The 22,277-nt window shown below is 42.2% G+C and overlaps 1 protein-coding gene across 1 annotated transcript in view; it reads left to right on the forward strand.

Annotated features, from left to right (window-relative positions):
* The window catches only part of NAA16 (N(alpha)-acetyltransferase 16, NatA auxiliary subunit), a 73,302-nt gene that overhangs the window by 44,816 nt on the left and 6,209 nt on the right, over window positions 1-22,277 (forward strand). Inside the window, exons 10-17 of the mRNA XM_025196148.1 lie at window positions 10,621-10,693; window positions 10,937-11,106; window positions 11,480-11,632; window positions 13,246-13,374; window positions 15,071-15,284; window positions 18,439-18,632; window positions 20,502-20,610; window positions 21,449-21,547. Of these exons, the coding sequence (XP_025051933.1) occupies window positions 10,621-10,693; window positions 10,937-11,106; window positions 11,480-11,632; window positions 13,246-13,374; window positions 15,071-15,284; window positions 18,439-18,632; window positions 20,502-20,610; window positions 21,449-21,547 (1,141 nt within the window). The remainder of the gene's footprint in view (window positions 1-10,620; window positions 10,694-10,936; window positions 11,107-11,479; window positions 11,633-13,245; window positions 13,375-15,070; window positions 15,285-18,438; window positions 18,633-20,501; window positions 20,611-21,448; window positions 21,548-22,277) is intronic.

Consider the following 22,277-nt stretch of genomic DNA (forward strand, 5'->3'; position numbering starts at 1 on the left):
GGCATGGTGTGCCTGGCAGGTACCGCTGCTGTGCAGGAGCAAGTTGTGTGGACTGGAGCAGGTGACACAGTCACCTACAGGGTTTAATCAGTTTAGCAGCTGGGCCCAGCAGCTCCTGACCAGCAGCTGGAGGCAGAGTTGGGCTGGGCACTGCTCCAGTCCATCTGCCTTGCTCCTGTATAACAGCAGCAGTGCTGCCTGGCACACCATGCCCCTCCATTTTCACTTGAAACACAGTGTCCTAGATTTCCTTAATAATATGGTCCATATATACACTTATACCAAATACCATCATAATCCAACAGAGACACTGCAGAAATCCAATAAGTGTAAACAGAAATTCATACCTGTCGTCCTAAAGCTATTTTTGCTGGATTCTGTGAATGATCAATATTACTGGTAAGCCTGACTTCTCAAGTTACTAGTTCTGACTATATATTATTAGACCAGGCATGTTTGGCATTTGTTTTGAGATTACTATCTGTGGATTATAGTTGCTACAGATTATCATAGATATTTGCTTTAGAGCTGAAGTGGAGTAGAGACCGTGTCTACTCTAAAAACTTTTTTCCACAGTACTTCCAACTCATAGGACTCTGTCTGTTACTTTTAATAGAATTGCTTGTAATTATGTGCAAGTTTACCATTAATATGTGTCCTTATGAGGTTTGCCTGTTTTAGTACTTGCTGTAGTCTAGCACTTCCTAGTTTACACAGCACAAGAAAGCTTCGTAAAAAGGCTTACCGAGGAATGGATTTACCTTTAAGACAGGCACGTAGATGACCAGCTGCAACATGTAGGACAGATTTGTTTAGATTGTTTTCCTACATATGGACTTGAGAGAAAGTGATTGGATGAGCCAGTTGGCTGTAGTAAGTTGTCTATTCTGCATTGCAGAACATCTAGAAGCAGTTCATACTATGCCAGCTGATTAAACCCTGTAGGTAGTACTCAACATTGGTAGGCACAGTTATCTTAACTATCGTATTGTGTAAGAACAAACGGTATTCAGAATTAACAGTGTCAATGTGGTTAAAACTGGCGCAGTGTACATAGGGCTCAAAAATGTCAATATTAGAAATCATAGAAAATTAGGGTCGGAAGGGACCTCAGGAGGTCATCTAATCCAACCCCCTGCTCAAAGCAGGACCAGCCCCAATTAGATCATCCCAGCCAAGGCTTTCTCTAGCTGGGTCTTAAAAACCTCCAAGGATGGAAAGTCCACCACTTCTTTGGGTAACATGTTTCAGTGTTTTACTACCCTCTGAGTGAGAGAGTTTTTCCTAATATCTAACCTAAACTTCCCTTGCTGCCACTTGAGACCATTGCTCCTTGTTCTGTCATCTGCCAGCACTAAGAACAGTCTAGCTCCATCCTTTTTGGACCCATCCTTCAGGTAGTTGAAGGCTGCTATTAAATCCCCTCTCAGTCTTGTCTTCTCTTCTCTTCTCTAGACTAAATAAGCCCAGTTCCCTCAGCCTGTCCTCATAAGTCATGTCCCCAAACCCCCTCACCATTTTTGTTGCCCTCCACTGGACTCTCTCCAGTTTGTTCACATCCTTTTTGTAGTGGGGAGCCCAAAACTGAACACACTACTCCAGATGCGGCCTCACGAGTGCTGAATACAGGAAAACAATCACTTCTCTTGATCTGCTGGCAACACTTCTACTAATGCAGCCTAGTATGCTGTTAGCCTTCTTGGCAGCCAGGCCACACTTTTGGCTCATTCAGCTTATTGTCCACTAACTCCCAGGTCCTTTCTCCAGAGCTGCTACCTAGCCAGTCAGTCTCTAGCCTGCACCGAATTTTTTTAATTCTAAGTGCCGGACTTTGCACTTGCCGTTATTGAACTGCAAGAGATTTCTTTTGGTCCAATCCTCTAATTTGTCTAGATCTCTCTGGATCCTAACCCTACCCTCCAACGTATCTGCTATTCCCCTCAACTTGGTGTCATCTTCAAACTTGCTGAGGATTCACTCCATCCCATCTTTAAGGTCATTGATGAAGATACTAAACAGAACTGGCCCCAGGACTGATGCCTGGGGCACTCCTCTCTGAGAGTCCACTCCAGTTGTCAACTAGATGTCAAGTCATTAACTACTACCTTCTGAGCCCAATGATCCAGCCAGTTTTTTCTCCACCTTACAGTCTGTTCATCCAACCCATACTTCCTTAGCTTTCCTTCAATAATGTTGTCAGAAACTGTATCAAAAACCTTGCTAAATTCAAAGTATACCACATCCACTGGTCTCTACATCCAGAGACGATCATCTCATTATAGAAGGCAATCAGGTTAGTGAGGTATGCCTTGCCCCTGGTGAATCCATGCTGACTTTTCCTAATCAACGTCTTCTCCAAGTGCTTAGAAATGGATTCCTTGAGGGACCTGCTTCCTGATTTTTCCAGCAAATATTATTTTTTCTATTAAAGGAATGACCAACTCATCACACAGGGTAGGCACCTAAGTTGGATGTTTCCACTAACACCATTTGCGATGTGATTTTTCTTGTAACGTTGACATTTTCATTAGGCTTGAAAATTAAATTCCTGTTTAGATGGAGGGGAGGAGGAGGTCATCCATCAAATTTATTTCAGATTATGTGCTCCATGAGTGGTTTTGTCTACCCTAAAATATTTTTGTACTTATTTTATAGGAATATCTGCATCTGCTCGAATATGTTGTCACTTTATAAAAATAAGAATTATTGATTACAAACAACTCATTATATAACCAAGAAAATTTCTCATAGCAGCAGATCAGGAGTCGGCATAAGGCGCAAAGAAACTGAGAAAAGATGTTCACTAGGAAAAATGTGGAAAGTGATATATCTGTATTCCCTTCTTTTTGTTTACCCATTAAGTTGTAAAATAGATACTTAATTTGAGTATAACTTTACCTTTTACTGCCCCTTGTGTTTGCTGCCCCTTGTTGTCAACCACATGCTTAGTAGAGCAGGGGTATCGAACCTAATTATGGCGGTGGGTCTGTACCTCCCACTGCCCTTCCCCAGCCAGCAGTCAAAGAGTTAACATGGTTTGGTATCTTCTCATCCCCAGATTGCTTCAGAAGGAGGTGTCGGGGTCCTTCCTACTGCAGCTGCCACCACTGACCCCTATCACTGATTATTGCCCTACCCTCTTCCTCTCCTCCCCACATGGGAGGAGGCCCATGCGAAGTGGCCAGTATTTGCTTCAGATTCTCATTCAACCAATTCGGAGGGACAGTGATTTGATTTGGAGATTCAAATCACTGTCCTGATTCGATTCAGCCGAATCAGATCCGAAGATTCAGCACCACTTCAGAGATTTGGCCATAAACTAAACAGGCAGCAGTCCTCACCACACTGGACACAGCTGCCTCCAGTTGGAAAGTTTGTTGTGGTGGGTGGAGGGAGGGATTGGGGCTGGGATAAGCTGCCCAGCCGGGGTGGGGGGCATGGGGCGAGGGGGTGCAGGTACAGCAGCGCTTGGAGCAGGGGCTTGCCCAGCGGGGGGGCGGGATGCAGGTGAGGCTCACTCTGGGCAGAAGGGGGCAAGCGGCAGCAGGGCATAGCCCCTGCTCCAAATGCGCAATTCGGATTTAGAGATTTGGTCTCTGAATTGAGCCAAATCTCCTCCGAATCAAATTGGCTACCAAAGCTTTGCGCAGCCCTACCATACAACCACCAACAGTGGGGAATGGTAAATTAAGAGGTGGCGGTAGGTGCCATGCAGGCACCTCCCCCTACAGCAGTCTAAAGCTGACAAGTGGATGCAAACCCCACAAACGGGCAATTCCTACCCCCACTCCTTCATTCCAGCCCTGGAAGATGGCAGGCCAGATACCCTACCTTCACAGGCTTTCTGTTTGATACGCTGGACTTCAGAGGGTGGAAGGCCTCTTATATTGAAAATAACTTAAAAAAACAAATCCATTATGTTTATGGATTTATTTTCCAGGAATAGTACAACAGACTGTGACAGAAGCTTCCTAAGCAAGAGGCATGAAATTTGTGGTGAAAACTAGTACATAATTGTTTCAAGTAGAATGTGACTTCTTAAGAAAACATTTGCATGCCGTGTGTCTTGTTTCTTTTACACCACTGGTTCTTGACTGCCGTCTTGTATTAGCATTCCTCAGATTGTTAGGTAGAAAAACTGAAAGAGTTCTGCCAGATTGGAGAATTTTGAAATGTGAGGTGATAGAGGGGAGGGGAATAAACATCCAAGGTGTGGCGTTGCAATGGAAGATCTACTGGGAGGTACTTTCAGGTTTCCACTGTGTAACTTTATCCTTAGAACTTGCAGTTGTCTGAAGCTGTGCTCTGGCTCGCAGGTATGAGGGGTTCTACTCCATCTACTCTCTGGATAAAGCAGTCGTTCCCTCTGGCACACTTTAGCTTAGGGGTTGTCAACCGGGGGTACAAGTTGGGAGGGCCTTCCTAGGGAGTACGCGCAGGTTGGCTGCGGCAGAGCGTCACCGCCTCCCAGGAGCAGGACCGGGGGGCAGGAGCGGGGCAAGGGCAGTGGTACCTCTCTGTGGGCCATGCAGGTGCCAGCTGGATGCAGGGGGGAGAGGAAGTTTGCCCATGGTGGCCATCGCTGCTCCGCACCTGACTGTGTGCCACCACCCCCCGGCCCATTCCATGTCTGGCTGCACGCCACCCCTCCCCCCACTGCTCCGCGTCTGGCCATGTGCCACCCTCCTGCTCTGTGTCAGCTATGGGGGGTACACTTACTAAAAAGGTTGAAAAACCCCTGCTTTAGCTAGATGATCTCAAGAGGTTTCTAGATCTATTCAAAGAAATCACAACTGTTCTTCAGTTCCTCTATGAAGGAGGTCAGAAACAGACCCACAAGCTAGTAAATATCTTTGATTCCACTTATGGTAGGTAGTGCCACCTTTGCCACATAAGAAGAGCAACAATGGACCCTGCTAAACTAGTCTGGCAAACTCCAGCTACAACCGTCCTGACCTGATTTCATGTGAGGAGGACAAGAAATAATGAGGTTCTGTTTGGGGGAGGAGGAGGGAGAATATTTCTGTGCTAATTCAGTTCCAATGTTTCTGATGAGGCTAGTGGAGAAAAATGATTCAGTTTTGGAATTATTTCTGACAAGAAACAAGGAATCATTGTGATTAGATTTATTTAGACATAGGTGTACTCCATGAGCCTGCAGTTCACATGTGATTTTTGGGGTGTGCATGGGACTTGCTTCCTTTTGGAGGATACATTTTTACCTTTAAACAATACTCTTTTCACTTAGAAGGGCCTCAGAGCAATTCATTACTCCTTTGGCCAGTCCTACAGTCCTGCTTTCACCAGATTTTTCAGAGCTGTCCAAAAAAGGACATTGTCCTAGCCCACTGCAGGGCACGGTAGTGTCAGCCTGGACAGTACTAGTCATCCTGGAACTCCCTAGTATTGTAAGTCTTGCAGTAAGAGAAATATCCTGCATATAATTGCAAGGGAGGACATAACCCTGATGGTGTGTGGGTAGAGGGGTGAGTTTCTGCTTCCTCTGATCCCTCTGAACCGGAGCTCTCTACAAACTTCATAAAACTTAGTCAAACTCATCTTAATAGCACTAGCCTGCTGAGGCAATTCTGGTTCCTCAGTATATTGTTTCTACCCCAAAGCCTCAGCTTGACTTTCAGATCTGTTGATCCAGAATGGGGTAGGGCAGGAGTCAAAAATGTTTTCTGGCATTCTGCCAGTATGGCCCAACTCAGGTTATGGGGTGGTCAAGCACTGAGCTCTGGCCACCACCTCTGCTTCTCCCACTACCTGACTGTGACTGCGGTGCATGGAGAACTCTCCCTCCACCACAGTCCCAGATGCCAACTGTGGCATGGTGCAGAAAGAGCACCCCCAGTACCATACGTAGCTTATTATGGCTGACCAGCAGAAAAATTCACAAGGTATTTTTATACTGTGAAAGTATTTTAGAATTTGTTTCCCTTTATGATATTAGTCAGCTTGGGATTAGGCTGCTGAAACAGGTTTAGCATAACATATTTTGACCAACCATTGTAATGCCAGGCATAATAGTAACTTATAATTCATCAGTAATAACTACTCAGTGGTTTAACTTGCTATAAAATTGGATAGCTTCACCCTAAAAGATGCATTTCGTTCTCTCTCCCTTTTCTTGATTGGCTGTTTGCGATAAACCTTTCGTGTTCCTCTTCTCTCTCACCCTGAGACTCTTTATTTCAAACCTGCCTTCCCTTCCCTTTTTTGTCCTCACCACCTTTTCTCCTCCGTCACATTTAGCTCATCATTTCTTAGGTAAAGTTGCCCAAGGAAAAGAAATTGTATTGACTTTTCAGTGTTGTGGAACTATCACATCGTTTACAGTATGCCCATTGTTTACTCTGTTTGCAATCTCCACCCCACTCCATGGCTTTTATCCATGTTGTTCCATTTTGTGAGCAGAGATTATTTGTCTGCTTCTCTGTTCAGTGACTAGCACAGGCAGACCCCATTCTTGCTTGGCACTTAAAATATCCCTAGTGATCCAGTCAGTTTAGCTATATCAAGAGAAGTGTGTAATTGCCCTATAGTACTTCTTACTACAGGTGGAAAAATAGTTTTAGTAACCTCTTTCTACCAAGGAAGAGTTGTATACGTGCAAGAAGGAAGTAATCAAAAGCCTCAGTTTGAGTGTCTTTTAAGACATTAATTTTCAGTAAATAACTTTAAAAGATATATGCATTCCAGCTTCAGCTTGTGTTTCTCAAATATACAGTGAAAGTCTGGTAGAAGGTTTACTGTCATATAATTGGAATGGTTTGGGGATAAAAATTGAACCACATGTATTTTGATCCTTGATTAGGGTAAATAAGAAAACAAAACACAAATTGCAGAGAAGCAGATGCATTAGAAAGTAGGGAGGTGGTTGGCCCAGTCTTTTGTGGATTCAAAGCTTCTATTAGTATAAAATATGATAGCCTTCTTAACTGGTAGCTATGTAGAACGTTTTATGCCTGTCAGAAGTCTTAATTGCCTCCACCTGCAATCCAAGGTATAGGTACTGACTTAAGAAGTGTGGGTTGGTTTAAGTATTATTTACTTTAAAAGCTACTTGTTGCAGGAAACAAGATAAATTCTGCCTAGAGTAGTGGCTCTCAGCCTTTCTGGACTTAAGGCACCCTTCCCTAACACTTTTGAATTGAGTGGCATCCAAAATCAAAAACTAAATTATAGATTACTGTGCTTGTTTCCTTGCAGAGGGGCCTGGCAGCAGGAATGGAGGATCATCCAGTCAGGGACAAGCCTGAGCCTGTGCTTCTCTGCTTAGTTTATCTGCTTATCTTCTAACACCTCATGGCACCCTTCAAAAGATCTGGTGGCCCCCCAGGGTGTCCTGGCACCTTGGTTGAGAATCACTGGTTATAGTGTATAGAATTTAAGCTCTGTAGGGACTGATGGCAGAACATTATCATTGGAAGACCTTCCATTCTGGATTTAGCCCTCCTTTTTGACCAATAAAACTGAGTACTGTTGACACAGGAAATTATGCTCTTCTGCTTCCTTTTTAAGCTCTTCCAGGAGTATGGCAGTGGGAATCTGTGATTTTGGGAAGTGTGTTTTTTAAATTTATAAAAATGCATTCAAAAGCCATCTGGGCATATTAATAGCATGGCACTAACTGCAGTGAATTGGATCACAGAGTGAATCGCTCACTCTTTGGTATTCCTCAGAAATATTGTAGTCTTAAACATCATTACAATGGTAATAGTAACTCAATTTTGAAAACACCTATATATGAAGTCAAAGAGACTCAGATTTTTCTATCTAAATTGTAGTTAACAAAATATATTTAAGGACATAAACTTAAAGCCGGTTCAGATTTCCAGGACATTCACTTTCCCTTGAAGCCAAGATGTATCCTTCGGAATTCATTCCTGTTTGCTCTTCTACAGCAGGGGTTGACAACTTTTCACTAACAGGAGGTCATATTAACAGAGCACAGTTCTATGTTGGGCTGGCATTCCCCTGCTAAAATGAATGAGATTTGACATGTCCATTTTTTTTAAAAGTAAAGCCATGTGTTGGGTTGACCTGATGCCCAGGTGCCATTCTTAATGGGCGCAGCACCTGCCAGCCGCCCTTTCTCATTGCTCCATCCACAGCCTGCCTCTTCCCAGTCCTTCTGGTGGTGCTGATCCAGCTGTCTGTACCCTCCCCTCCCCTCTGCTTCTGCTGAGCTGCCAGTAGCCTCTGCCACATGGTGCTGGGCCTAGGTGCTGTGGGCCTTGACCTTATCACCCACTGATTAACAGCAAGCTGAATAAAAACCTCTTCACAGGCTGGACTTGGCCTGCAGCTCAATTTTTTGCCAACCCCTGTTCTAGGTAAACCTTCAGTTTTTCCTGTTCTGCTTTTAAAGTTAAATCTTTCAAATTGATACACTGGCTAACTTTGCAGAGTATTCACATTAGTTAATTCTTTTTTTACCTTTGGATTAATGTTGTTTTATATAGGACCTGGATCATAGATAGGAAACCCTTTTTACTTGCACCAATTTAGCAATGAACAGCTAATGCAATAATGTAACATCTCTAAGTCTGACCTTTCATAATTGCTATATTCAGCAATCATTTTTAAGTGGTTTGAGCATGCAGTGTATTTTTAGATGCAGTTTTCATTTTTCTTCTTTCTTTCTTTGGATTTTTTGAGAAGTTGGCTACTTGCCTTTGAAAAGACACGCTTTAAATCTTAGTTATGATAGGTACTTTTAGCCCAATTGGATTATCTTTTGTATTTTAGAACGTTCAGAAGGTATGTTGCACCATTTGATTAGTGCTGTCTGGTGCAGAGCAGAATCAGCATATGCTTCTGTCACGCATAGGTACTTGCTGACGCTACAGTTAACTTTTCTTTAATTGAAAACATGAAAGGGTATATATCTGAGGTTCTAGGAATCCTGACTTCTTTAATAATATCATAGTTGTAGTAGCGTTAAAATATTAATTTCACAGGAACTCAGTCAGCCAGATATGACTCCTTTTTACTTAGTTATGGGATGCACATGCTTAACCCTCTCTAAATCTCTGAGTTGTCTTAAGGTTACTATTAAAAAATTGAGCTACCTCAAAATAATATTTAATCAGGTCATGGGAGGCTTACCGATCAAATACATTTATTTTTTCCCTTGGCGTTTGCAAGAATAAGTACCTAGGAAAAAATATCTAAATTGCGAGGTCAGCAACCTATGGCCCCTGGGCTGGATCCAGCCCTTGAAGAGACTGAAACCAGCTTGCTGCAGCTCAGGAAATCAGCAGCACACTTCAGCCATAGCAAAAGAGGGGATCTCTAGGGTCCTGTTGCTTTTTGTGCTCAGTTTATTCTCTCTGCTGCATCACAGGAGGCATCCCCAAGATCAGGGGTAGGCACTTACTTGGGCTGGAGGGCTGCTCAGAGTTTTGGTGAAGAAAGTACCCCTGGTGTACCGTGCTGCGTCAGCTACCTCCTGTTCCTCCAGCCCACAGCAGCTCACCAAAACTCCCTAAGTGGCTCTGCCTTGGGCCCTGGCCCCAGGGTCTCTGTGGAGACTGGCCTGGGACCCCCACAGGAAGAGCATGCTTGGCCAGGTGGATGGGTTGGGGCTGTAGGTGGACAGGGAACAGAGTGGGAGAGGGCCAGGATCACAGGGTGGTGATAGTATGGGGCTGGAGCCCAGGGCAGAGCCATGATCTGCTGACCACACATCCCTGCAATGGGTGCTGTTTCCATAGGCAGGGACACAGGGAACAGATTGCGGCTCTGCTGCAAGCCCTTGGCCCCACAATGTCACCACCCTGTGATCCCAGTCCCGGCCACGCCTGATCATCCTGCTTCTGGATGCTGCTCCCCACCCGCTTGTGGCCCCATCTCATCCACCAAGCTGAGTATACCCTACCCATGAAGGTCCTGGGCTGGTCTCCCTGGAGACCCTGTCCTCCCACATGGTGTGGGGTAGATGGGCTGGAGTGGCGGGGCAGCAGGGCTGGGTCCAGCGAGGGCGGTGACGCAGCAGCAGCTGGAAGGAGCCACCTCTGCTCGGAAGTGAAGTCTGGCTGCCATGCCACCCCAGCCCCACTGTGTGCCGGGAGACAGTGGGACTGGCTGTGCACACCACAGCCTGTGCTGCCCCCCATGCTTGCACCAGGCAGGGCTGAGGGACGCACCCTGGGCCCTATTTTGCCCAACCTTGGCAGGCCGGATCCAGCCTATGGGCCATATTTTGCCCACCCCTGCCTGAGATCCTAGCTCCTGCCCATTTCTATCTATTCCCTTCACAGTATCTGTTGACTACTGGGGGGGGTACAACCTGTGGTGGGGGCTAGGTCACAAGCAGAAGCCTGCAGTGGTATAAGGTTACCGACCTCTGATCTAAATGGATGAGCAGGAGAGATCTTGTTTAAAGTGAAAAGGAAAATTTTCTGAAGTTCTTTTTTTTTTAGATTTTTTTTTTTTTTTTAAACCTAAAAGTGACACAACCAGTATCTTGTTTCTATTAAGGCTTTTAGCTTCCTCCTTCAGTTTATTTTAGGTGATGTACTCTAACTGAAAATATGTGCTTTGTCATCCCATTTCCAACATTTATGATGCTTCAAAGCCAATCTCTTAATTTTTATTTTTCATATTTAGGTTTCTACAGTCCAAGAACTTGTTACTGGATATGAAGCCTCTCTGAAAACCTGTGACCTTTTTAGTCCTTATGGTAAGTTTCAGTACGCGTCTTAAAATTGTCTTTCACTTACTAATCTGTGTGATAACAGTTATCGATAATTGTTGGAGTGCTGCTGCTTTTTACCAGAAAATAATTACAGGTCTTGTTTTTGTAAACAAAAACAACAACTTGACAAATTTAGCCAATTTTTGCTAAGTTTCGTTTGTGTATTTTTTTTCAAATGAAGTTTTCAACCCTATTGGTTACTGTAATTCTATATCTGTTTTGTTACAGAAAATGGAGAGAGAGAGCCCCCAACGACACTGCTTTGGGTTCGGTATTTCCTGGCACAGCACTTTGACAAACTTGGCCAGTGTTCATTGGCCTTGGATTACATTAATGCTGCAATTGCAAGCACTCCAACATTAATAGAACTGTTCTATTTAAAAGCAAAAATTTACAAGGTAAAAAGTTGACTTAAGTATGTTAAATTATAGGCTGTGAAAGTGCCCTAATCAATTGAAACTGTTTCATAGAATTGTATAATGTGGTGGTCTGGGTTGTGATTTGTTTATTATGTTTTTGGGGCACTCTCTTGTCAGCATAAAGAAAATCTAAACTCATTCTTTTTCCAAGTTTTTTTGACTCTGGAGTAAATTCTTATAATTTAAGATGACACATCACTGTTTGGGAAAGTCCAGAGAATGTTAAGTTAAAAACTAGCTTAGGATTTCCAAGGTACTTATAGTTACTGGCACAAACATTTATAAAGTTCTTTAGTTAATCAAATGTTTGTTTAGTACTGAAGCTTAAATGTTTCTTCTTTTTCCATAATAGCATGTAGGAAATCTCAAAGAAGCTGCCAAATGGATGGATGAGGCACAGTCTCTGGATACAGCAGACAGATTTATCAACTCCAAATGTGCAAAGTACATGCTACGAGCTAATATGGTGAAAGATGCTGAGGAGATGTGTTCCAAGTTCACAAGGGTAGGAATTATTGCATTAAAGAGGAGATGGGTAGCATTTTATAAGAAAATTGATTTATTAAATGTGAAAAAAACATTTTTGTCTAGTTCTTTCCTTGAAGTTGAGCTCTAGAATTTGTTGATACTAACAGTGTATCTTGCTAATTCACACACAGAGAGAATTTTCCTATATGGGGTATGAGGGAGCTAATCTTAATTTAATTTGATTTAATGGCCTACTTAGATTTTGTATAAATTGATCTGATTACAATAGATTTGTATAATGTGAAAACCAAGATGTTTTATCAGGAATATCAGAAGACATTGAACTCAATTTTTTTTCTGGTATATAATCTTATTTATGAGAAGCAGATAATATATAGTTAGATCTGTACTGATGTTTTCATTCACTCTGGTGAATGAAACACACACACAGTGTTAGAACTGTTAGGTGTGCACAGATGATTCACAAGATGATAAACCCAGAGATTTCAAATAAGAATTCATAGTGTTAATAATCTACTAACTTGCTGTAGTCTTTTGCAACAGAAGAATTGATTTATTCTGTTTGTATTGTCAAAAATTGAGAGAGAACTGAGCTGGCATTTTCAGGAAGGTGTCTTGGGTCTGTTGGGTGGGGCAGGGAGGTGCCTCAAGTCTAAAAAGGTTGAAAACCACTGGCCTAACTAATCCTAAGAAATGGGTCATGCCTCACATTAGAGGAAGGCAGAAACCCTCAAGTCGTTCTTGCCAGTCTGGTCTGGGAGAAATTCTTTTCTGGTTCTAAATATGATGCTGTCCAGGCACCTACCTGAGTGGTTTCTCAGTCCCAATGGGGACATGTTCCCAGTCATCGATGTTTCCATTGGAGCCACCTGTGGCCACTAACTGATGCTTTAGGAGAAAGGGAAAAAGAGTGGAAGTCAGTAATGCATCGAAAGGACAAAACATTTCTTCCTGGCATATGCAAACAATCAGCAAGTGTCCTAGAACCTTAGGTGATGCATTACAAGTTTTCTAACCATACTGAAACTTGAAGGAGGACAAGGGAAGGAAACTTGATTCAGCATGTCCTATTCCAACTACCTGGCCTTAGAATTCCTTGCACAAACTAAAGAACTTCTTTGAAGTTCCAATTGAGGCACATCCACAGAAACACAAACTCACCACAAGAGTCCATGCAAGTCTGTTACCCCAGTTCAAAAAACTGCCCCATAGTTTCCATCTGCAGCCAGGAAGTGGACTTTAACCCAGGACTGTTCTTTGTAGCACCAGTGTCTGCTATCTGTGAATTCAAGAAAGCTGAGACGTAACTTTGCTTAAAGGTTAAGCAGGTTTTTCAAGCATTTGATTCTGTACCAGTTTGGCTTGGGGAATATAGAGTAACAGCTAGAAGCTACAGAAAAGAGTAGTTATTGTACTGTACTGTATTGTGTTGTAATAAGAATGATTTTTTTCTTTTGAGAACTCGTGTAACTATTAAATCAGTGACCATTAGCAGATATTGACTGTTTCATCTTGTGTTCATGGATGACTGGTTATTCTTACCAAAAGTCCTATGCTCATAGTTGCCCTGTGTTAGTTAGGGGCAAGCAGGAGCTGCTGGTATCTACAGTCTAAACTTACTCATTTCAGGAAGGAACATCTGCTATGGAAAATCTCAATGAGATGCAATGTATGTGGTTCCAGACTGAATGTGCAACCGCTTATCAGAGATTAGGGAAATATGGGGATGCCTTGAAAAAATGTCACGAAGTGGAAAGGGTAAGTTGCTAAAAAGATTTGAGTTGTCTTTTTTTGTTTGGTTTGGTTTTTTCCCCTGCATAAAAGTCTTCATGCAAATATTCATTGCTTTAATCCAGTGGTTCTCTGCCAGGGTTCTGCAAGATTGTTTGAGGGGTGCTGTAGTGCCTGATGCTTGTGAGAGGTTGCAAGTGCTGGCCGGCTCCTCCATTAGTGTGGGACTCGGCACCTGCCTCCCCGCACCACAGCAGCATGTCATGCAGCCCCTCACCACCTCTAGGAGTAAGGGAATAAACTATACTGAAAAGTGCAATCTTCTGCTGCCCCCACCCCCATCCGGCAACCCTTGTGCTGACTGCTCCCATGCTCCATGCAGCATAGTCTGCCATAGGCTGGCATGTGTGGGGCTGCTTTCTTTCAGCTTTGCTCCTTCTTGTCCTCATCCCACATTCTTAGAGCTGGTGGAAGGCGCTGCAGGGAATGATCCAGCATTCAAGCCCCTGGAGCTGTAGCCAGCAAGGGGCCTTTCTCTCACCTCTTCAGCTACAGACTGGGGGCAGATTGTGGAAAAAGCAGGACATGGGGAAGGTCCTGCTCCTGCTGCCCTCATCTGGCACCAGCCTCTGCACCCAGTGGCCACTGTCACCCCCTTCCATCCCCTGCAGGGACACCTGCCTCCTTTGGGGGTCTAAAGACTCAACCGTAAGCTCCCTAATCCCTTGCCTGCTGCTGCCCACCCTGTGAGATCCTTTTAAGGGTGCCATGGAGTGCAATAAGGTAAGCACTGTAAGAAATAAATTGGTTTTTAAATGCAGTGCCACTAAATTCTGAAAAGTAATTGTGGAATGTCTTGAGTCTTTAAAAAGTTGAGAACCACTGCCTCAGTCAGTTTGGCAGGAAAATGATCTTCAAATGTAAAAATCATGATGTTGGCTTAATGCACTTTTAAAACACTGGGATATAGTATATTTTTAATTTTAGGGTAATGTATTTTTATCTGCTTCCGTAAGTCTTTGTTCCCTTTTTAAAAGAAAAAGATCCAACAGTGTCAAAACTTCTGATGTGCTTTTATCTAAAACTATTAACACAGATTGATTGTAGCAGTTTCCTTATTTAAAAAAAATGACAGTTAATGTGATAGTATTTTTAATGATGAAAAAAGATCAGTAAATGTTACTGTTCCTTTTTTTGTTTGGTTTTTTTCCTCTTTGGCTGCTTGCAGATGTTTAAATAAAACAAACAAAAATTAAAGTTCTTTAACTTTAAACTTCTCGCACTCCTGCACTGAGCCAGCACATTAGTTGGACCCGGCTCACCCAACGTCTGTATAGGTCGAGCACTTCAGTGGGGTTTTTGGCACTTGTATCTAATAGCTGATTGAATCAGCTTTAGATAAAAGCACCAAAAAGCCCCACTGAAGTGCCTGATCTATACAGACGCTGAAGAGCTGGGTTGAAGCAACATGCTTCTTCTTCCAGTAAAGCACGGTTTTTGGGTGTGTTGTTTTTTTTTAACATCTGCAAGTAGCCTTTGTCTTCAGTTTATCCTGAGAGACAGATGTGCTGAAGCACTAGATTCTTCTAAGTACTAGGTATTGTTAATCTTGCTCTTGATCAGTATTGTCTGTAAACTATACTTCACTTTATTTTTTAACAGATGGTAATAATAAGAAAATATAAAGCAAGTTTTAAGAAGATTTTTCTTTCTTTTTTTAAAGCATTTTTTTGAGATAACAGATGATCAATTTGACTTCCATACATATTGCATGAGAAAGATGACTCTTCGTGCCTATGTAGACCTCTTGAGATTAGAAGATGTGCTCAGGAAACATGCCTTCTATTTTAAGGCTGCTCGGTCAGCAATTGAAATCTACTTGAAGCTACATGATAATCCTCTAACCAACGAAAGCAAAGAACAAGAAGTGAATTCAGGTACCTAGAGAGTAATGAACATTAACGTGTCTGTTACTCAATTAGCGTTTAGAATGCTAAATAATATTAAATTATATGAAATCATTATCTGTTGGTATTTATAGAAGACTTTTCTGTCCTAAAACATTGATTAATGACTGAAAAGATGTCCTGCATTCATTTTATTACAAAAGCTTTTTATAGTATTAAATTGTTAGATAAGCAAAATAGAGGCCTGTACCAAAATAATTGGTGTAGTATATCAAATTTATTTTTAAAAAGAAAATTAAAAAAATGGAGGTTCAGTGACTTCCTTGATAGCCTGTTCCAGCGCTCAATTACTCTTATAGTTAAGTATTTTCCTCCCCAGATACCTAGCCTTCATCACTTTTGCAACAAATTAAGCTGATCTTTGACCCTGAGTTGACACAGAGAACAAATGATCACTGTGTGTGTATGTGTGGTGATCAGTTGTTCTCTGTGTCAACTCAGGGTCAAAGATCAGCTTAATTTGCCCAGTCTTTTTGCCTTGTATATACCAGCCGTCTTTTACTTATTCAGAAATTATCATGTCTGCTCTCAGTGCTCTTGCACACTTGCTTCTCTCTCAGACTGAATCCTTTCCATCATATACTAGGTCATGTTTCTAAATTTCTTATTTTTGTTGTTTTGGAGTCTCCCCAATTTCTCTAGATCTTAAACTGTGGTCTCAAAACTGGGCATAATAGTCCAGCTAAGGCCCCACCTGTGGGAAGTAGAGGCATAATCGCTTCCCAAGTCTTGCATATATCAAGGATGGTGATTGACAGTTTCAATAGCGTTGTTGCCTTCTGTTTAGTTTGTGGTCTACTGAACCTCTAGGTCCTTCTCTGCAGGTAGGTGATTTATTCTGTATAAGGTGGTTAAACTTAGGCCCAAGCATGCATACCTGCAGCAGTCTATCCCTCTCCAATTGAATTGTGGAGGAATAGGGTGAAGGAACTGGAGGAGGGAGAGACGGGCTCAGAAAAAATGAGACACTAAACTGACAAGGAGCTGGAGGACAGAGGCAAGAATTAGGGCTGGCTGGGTGAAGAGATGGAGAAGGCACTAGAAAGGAGAGAGGGGAGATTCCATTTTCATTGAATGCTAAACCACAAAAGGCTAGCTTACACTTAATGCAGTTTGAGTATGCACTCACTTACTGTGAAGAAGCTACATGCTCTAAACCAGCAGTGCCCAACTGTGTTCCTTGATAGGCCAGATGGGTAGTGATTGGTCCATCACAGGCTGGATCCAGCTGGTGATTCTGGCACCTGGGGCAGGCACCATCCTGCCATGAAGAGGTGGGAGCCTGGCCCCAATCCAGCCTTGTAGGAGGGAAGCAGTAAGGGGGCATGGCCCAGCCTCAGTCCAGCCTTGGGGGTGGGGGGCGGGGAAAGGGGGGGCATGTCCCAACCCCAGTTTGGTCCCAAAGTGTGAGGGGCTGGCCCAGCCCTGGCCCAAATACAGGAGGGAAAGGGAGCGTGGCCTAGCTCAAACGAGCCACTTTGGGTTTGGGAATTCAGTAGGAAGGTATTGTCACTGCTCCACCACTGCCAAATTTCCCGACTTGTGGGGAGCCCCAAGGACCACATCTGGCCTGCATGGCAAAGATTGTGAACATCCCTGCTGTAAACCCCCACCTTCATTTTACTTTGCAGTAACTTGTTTTGTGTGTTTGTGCCCTTAACTAAAATGTTAGAAATGTCTACCTACCTACAGGCTACAAACACTAAGATGGACATGGTGATATAGGATTTTTCTAATCAGGAGCACAGAAAAGTAAGGCTGGAAGAAATCTCAGTAGATCATCTAGTCCAGGGGTAGGCAACTCCCAGCACACGTGCCAGAGCATGGCATACACATGCATTTTGCTTGGCACTTTTGCCCTGGGGAAGGAGCTGGGGCTGCGCTGCCACAACAAGGATGAGGCTCCTTGCAACTCTCCTACCATATGCCTTTGGCACATCAACATCTTACAAGTTGAGGTTGCGGGTGGTTTTGGCACTCTGCCCAAAAATGTTGCCAATCCCTGATCTAGCTATCCCCCTACCCAGGATGGGATCATCTCTGACTAACCATCCCAGCCAAGTATCGTTCCCTGTAAGCTGCACGGCATGCGCGGCTATGCAGGTGTTTCTGGCAGCGCGGCATGAGCACGGATGCGAACACCACACAGCTTAGAAGGAACACTACAGCCAAGTGTATGTCTAGCCTGTCTTTGACAATTTCTGGGGGCGGAGAGTCCACAACTTCTCTAATGAGTCTACTCCAATGCTTGACCATTCTCATAGTCAGGAAGCTCTTCCTAATCTCCAACCTAAATTTCCTCTGCTGTAGTTTGAGGCCATTGTTCCTAGTCCTGTCCCCTGTGGCCACAGAGAAACATCTGTCTCCGTCCTTTCTTTAATGGCTCTTCAGGTATTTGAAGACTGTTATCAAATCCCCTCTTGGCTTTCTCTTTTCCAGACTAAGTAACCCTAGTTTTTTCAGTCTTTCCTTATAAAGTTATGCTTCCCAGGCCTCTAATAATTTTAGTTGCCTTCTGCTGGACTCTCTCTAATCTATCAACATCGTTCTTGAAGTGTAGGGCCCAAAACTGGGCACAATACTCCAGGTGAGGTCTTATCAGGAGTGTAATTGTTATTACTAAGAATACTAGGAAGAAATTGAGTAAGATTGATGGGTGAAGTAAGCCTAACCTCAAAAAAAAACAAAAAACCAAACCCCTGTATTATCCACCTTTTATAATAAAGCCATCTGAGATCGTTGGGTGAAATGCATTCTGTAAGAATAAACTATTCCATAACATTCCATAATATAAATGTTGGAACTCCACATTTCAGCTGATTATTGGTTTAAATAACAAGTTTTAAGTTTCAGGAGTCTCATTTTTATTTGGTTTATACAAACTTTGACGTGTATTTATTAAGATTACATGAGGTTTTGTGCTGGAAATATATTAAACCATATATTAATATGTGCATTGTACTGGTGAGTGAAAAGGATGCTTTTGGAAACCTTGGCAAAAGCACACTTTCCTGTATGAAAAGTCTAGTGATGTCCATGCATTGTGTGAGCAAATCCAATATTTGTCTTGAATGACACATTCTGTAGGTAAAGCAGATGATACTCTGTCTTTATTTATCTGTAGAAAACCTCTCAGCCAAAGAACTAAAGAAGATGCTTAGTAAACAAAGAAGAGCACAGAAGAAAGCCAAACTTGAAGAAGAGAGAAAACATGCAGAAAGAGAGCGGCAGCAAAAGAATCAAAAGAAAAAAAGGGATGAGGAAGAGGAGGAAACTAGTGGCCCCAAGGAAGAGCTAGTTCCTGAAAAACTGGAAAGGGTAAGTGTAGTATTGTCTGTTTAAAAACAGTTAAGCTAGGATGAATTTTATAGATAATCTTTCCAGCCTGACCAGATATAAATACCTTCTTCTAGAATCATGTAATCCACAAGCTTTCATTAAAAGGACATACTTTTAAAAAGTGCATTTCAGCCTCTTGAAGGCTCAGGACAAAGCATAGTGGCTTCTTAACCTGGCAGGGGAAATACCATGTATCTGTGTCCAAGAAAGCCGTTTTCCTGAACTGCATTGCAGGAGAACTGCTCTTCTGGCATGGTTCAGTACCTGCTGAGGTGCAGCAGCATTAAACCCAGGTTATAGAAATGGGAGCCATAAGACCCTTTCTTGCTCCAAGGGTCTTATGGCTAAGGTCAAGCAAAACGGGGGCATCCAAACGCCAAGCCTCTGGGCTTCGGCCTGCAAATAGGATGCCTGCCAAAGGTTTTGGAAACATCTGAAGCCCCAGGTGCGGGTAGAGAAGGTTTGCCAGTAGTGAACCACTTATGGTTCTGGACATTTGGATTTGGAATTTGTTTTGGCTTATTTGGCCTTGGGTGCAAATTAAATTTTAAAAAAGTGTCAAAAAAGACATCGCCCACTATTTTAACACCACCTTTTATGTTTAATTTTTATATTTGGCAAGTTTGTAAATAATCTATTGATTATATATATTGCTGTAGAACCTAGGAATCTGGTCATTAACCATCACTGTAGTGTGGTAGTCACTATTAAGGCATGAAAAAAATTGTCTTCCCCCAAAGAGCTTCCAATTTAAGATGAGTTGGGAACTACTTACCGATGGAGAGAGGGCATACAAGGAAACCATGAGACAATGAGAGACAACATAAGTAGTGATTTTTTTTTTTTAATTTAATTAAATTTTTTAGCCCATCAGGTGCCCAAAATGTCTGGCTTTAATTTTTCCCCCCCCCCCTTTGTGCTTTTTACCAAAGCAGTGAATAGGAGAAAAAGTATGGAATACATGATTGAAAACCAGTACATTTTTAGAGCTTAAGTGCACTGTTAATGAGCACCTGAATATTTTAATTTCTTTCTTAGTTTGAGTTGAAAAGTTCATTCTTGTTGCCACTATAAGTTGGTTATATTATAATTTTTATTTGGTAGCTAAACCTAAATTAGAGCACTTAACTGGAATAATATGGCATAACAGTTATATAATGATCACACTGACCAACATATAAAGCAGAACTTTCATAATTTCATTATAAAACATTAAAAGATTTCATGGTTCAGTTTAATATATACAATTACCTTGATGCTTTACTCCTTAGCTTTAATTGCTTGTATGTTCTAGATCATAGGTAGCCAACCTGCCATACAAGGTGTGGGCAGTCTCTGTGTGTGGCACACAGCAGATCAAGGGAGAGGGTAGGCAGCATTATGGCAGATGGGAGCAGAAAGCAAAGGATTTGGTCAGGCATGAAGCACAGGGCAGGAAGAAGAAAGCAGAGCAGAACCTTGGTCAGGGTGCAGAAATTTGAGTAGCATATTGGCTAAGAAAAAGGGATCAGAGTGGCACGTGGTGAGAGTACACAGTAAATCTGTTGCATGCCTGCCAAACATGCCTGCCCACTGTTCTTGATCATGAATTCTTAAATGATGATGGAGATTGTTTGACACCAGTATTTTACACACCATACAGGTAGCTGAGGAATTGACGTACTTGTTTGCAGTAGGTACAAGTGAGATGAAAGGTGCTTCTTGTTTCTGTTTTCAGAGCAGAAAAAAATGGTCAGTCTGCTAATATGGGATGATGGCTCTTTGTATAAAGTTAAATCTTGACGTACTTTTGTGATATCAGACCTCCTTTTATGCTGTAACCTTAATTTTTTCTTCTCTTTAAAACAGGTAGAAAATCCATTAGAGGAAGCTATTAAGTTCCTTATACCACTTAAGAATCTTGTTGCAGATAACATAGACACTCATCTTTTAGCATTTGAAATATACTTTAGAAAAGGTAAAGTGTATTCAGTTTTAATTCTTTTCTCTTTTTTTATTTCAGCCCATTTTTACCCAACTGGAGCCTAAAATGGAGGAGGCATTTACTAACATACAGATGTAGGAATTGTGTCCAATCTTAGTGGACATATATTTTGTAAAGCTTAACATATCATATCACCTTTCTTTAGCAACACACAATTTATTCTAAAAAGTGATGTAAGGATGAAGGAATTTGTAATTAAATACTAGTAATGCTTTCTAATATTTACATCTAGTTTAACAATGCAGCAATTAGCCAATTAAAAAAATTAAACCCCATTCAAGCACTGCACTGCACAATGAAGCAACCTGTGCAGTGTTGCTAATGGTAATGAGAAACTAGAATGAACCTAAGAGCTGCAATAGTATTTTATATTTTGATTGAAAGAGTAAAAGTATAAGCAAAATTGGGACAAGGCTTCATGTTTTTAATAGCTGCATTAAATTTACTAATGAAAAGAAAAGCAAGGGATTTAGGGACTTAATTTTATTTTAACACTTTCAAATAATGGACAGTCCTTTTGACTTGGCTGCTGGTTTTTGGGGTTTGTTTCGTTTTGGAGGACATTTCTATCACAATTGTTTTGTTAAAAAAAATTCCAAGCATTTTTAAGTTTCTGAAAGGTGGAGTGTGAACTGGTATAATTTATTAGAAAAATGGATTTTTCTTTGGCTAAATGTGAAGGTTATAGATATAATTGGGTAATATATGAGGAGATTTAAGATTTTGGACGTCTTTGTAATGATATAAATGGCACAGATTTGAAACTGTATAACCTTGGTCTTTTGTTTGTTGTTGCTTCCCCCCCCCCCAGGAAAGTTTCTGCTAATGTTGCAATCTGTCAAAAGAGCTTTTGCCATCAACAGTAATAATCCATGGCTACATGAATGTTTGATTAAATTCTCTAAAGCTGGTACGTATAACAAAGGAATTGTAGATTATTTAATGTTCAATTGTTAACATAAAATGCAAACTAATGTTTGGGTAGATAGAGATTTTTTTAAAGTAAAAATTCTGTTTTTAATTAAATTACTTTTATTGAAATAAAAGACAATTTAAAGTAAAAGTCTGATTAGCATTTTAAATGAACTATCTTTGTGAAATTTTAAAATGTACTAAAATAATTTAATTAAAAATAATATTCATGTATTAAGTTTTAGGGGTGCACCAATTAAAGATTTTTTGCGCTGATTATTAATGAGCCATATCGGCGAATACTGATCCGATTGCCAATATACAAGCCCAGCAGCTTGGAGAGCAATGTTCAGCCAGTATGTCTGTTTGAGGGGGGGAGGCATGTGTTGGGAGGGGGTGTGTGCAGATTGAGCCCCCATGGTGAAGGAGGGAGTGTGGCTGGGACAGGCAGGTGCTGTACAACCAGAGTGGGCAGGGCATGGGACAATGCCACGAGTAACTTGTCTGGGGTGCAGGAGGGAGGGGTGGCTCCTGCCACTTCCTTCTCCCCCCCCCCCTACCCGATCTGCGTGCAGGGCAAGGGCAGGCTGCCACTGGGCTAGGGGCAGCACCAGGCTCTTCCTGGCAGTGGGGTTGAGGTGGGGCTGTGCTCAGGGCAGGCACTAAGGGGGAGCGTTTGGGGGGCTACAGTGAATTTCAGAGTGACTAGCCCCCCCCCCCCCCCCATC

The sequence above is a fragment of the Alligator sinensis genome, unplaced genomic scaffold (assembly GCF_000455745.1).
Source record: "Alligator sinensis unplaced genomic scaffold, ASM45574v1 scaffold59_1, whole genome shotgun sequence".
Classification (NCBI taxonomy): Eukaryota; Metazoa; Chordata; order Crocodylia; family Alligatoridae; genus Alligator; species Alligator sinensis.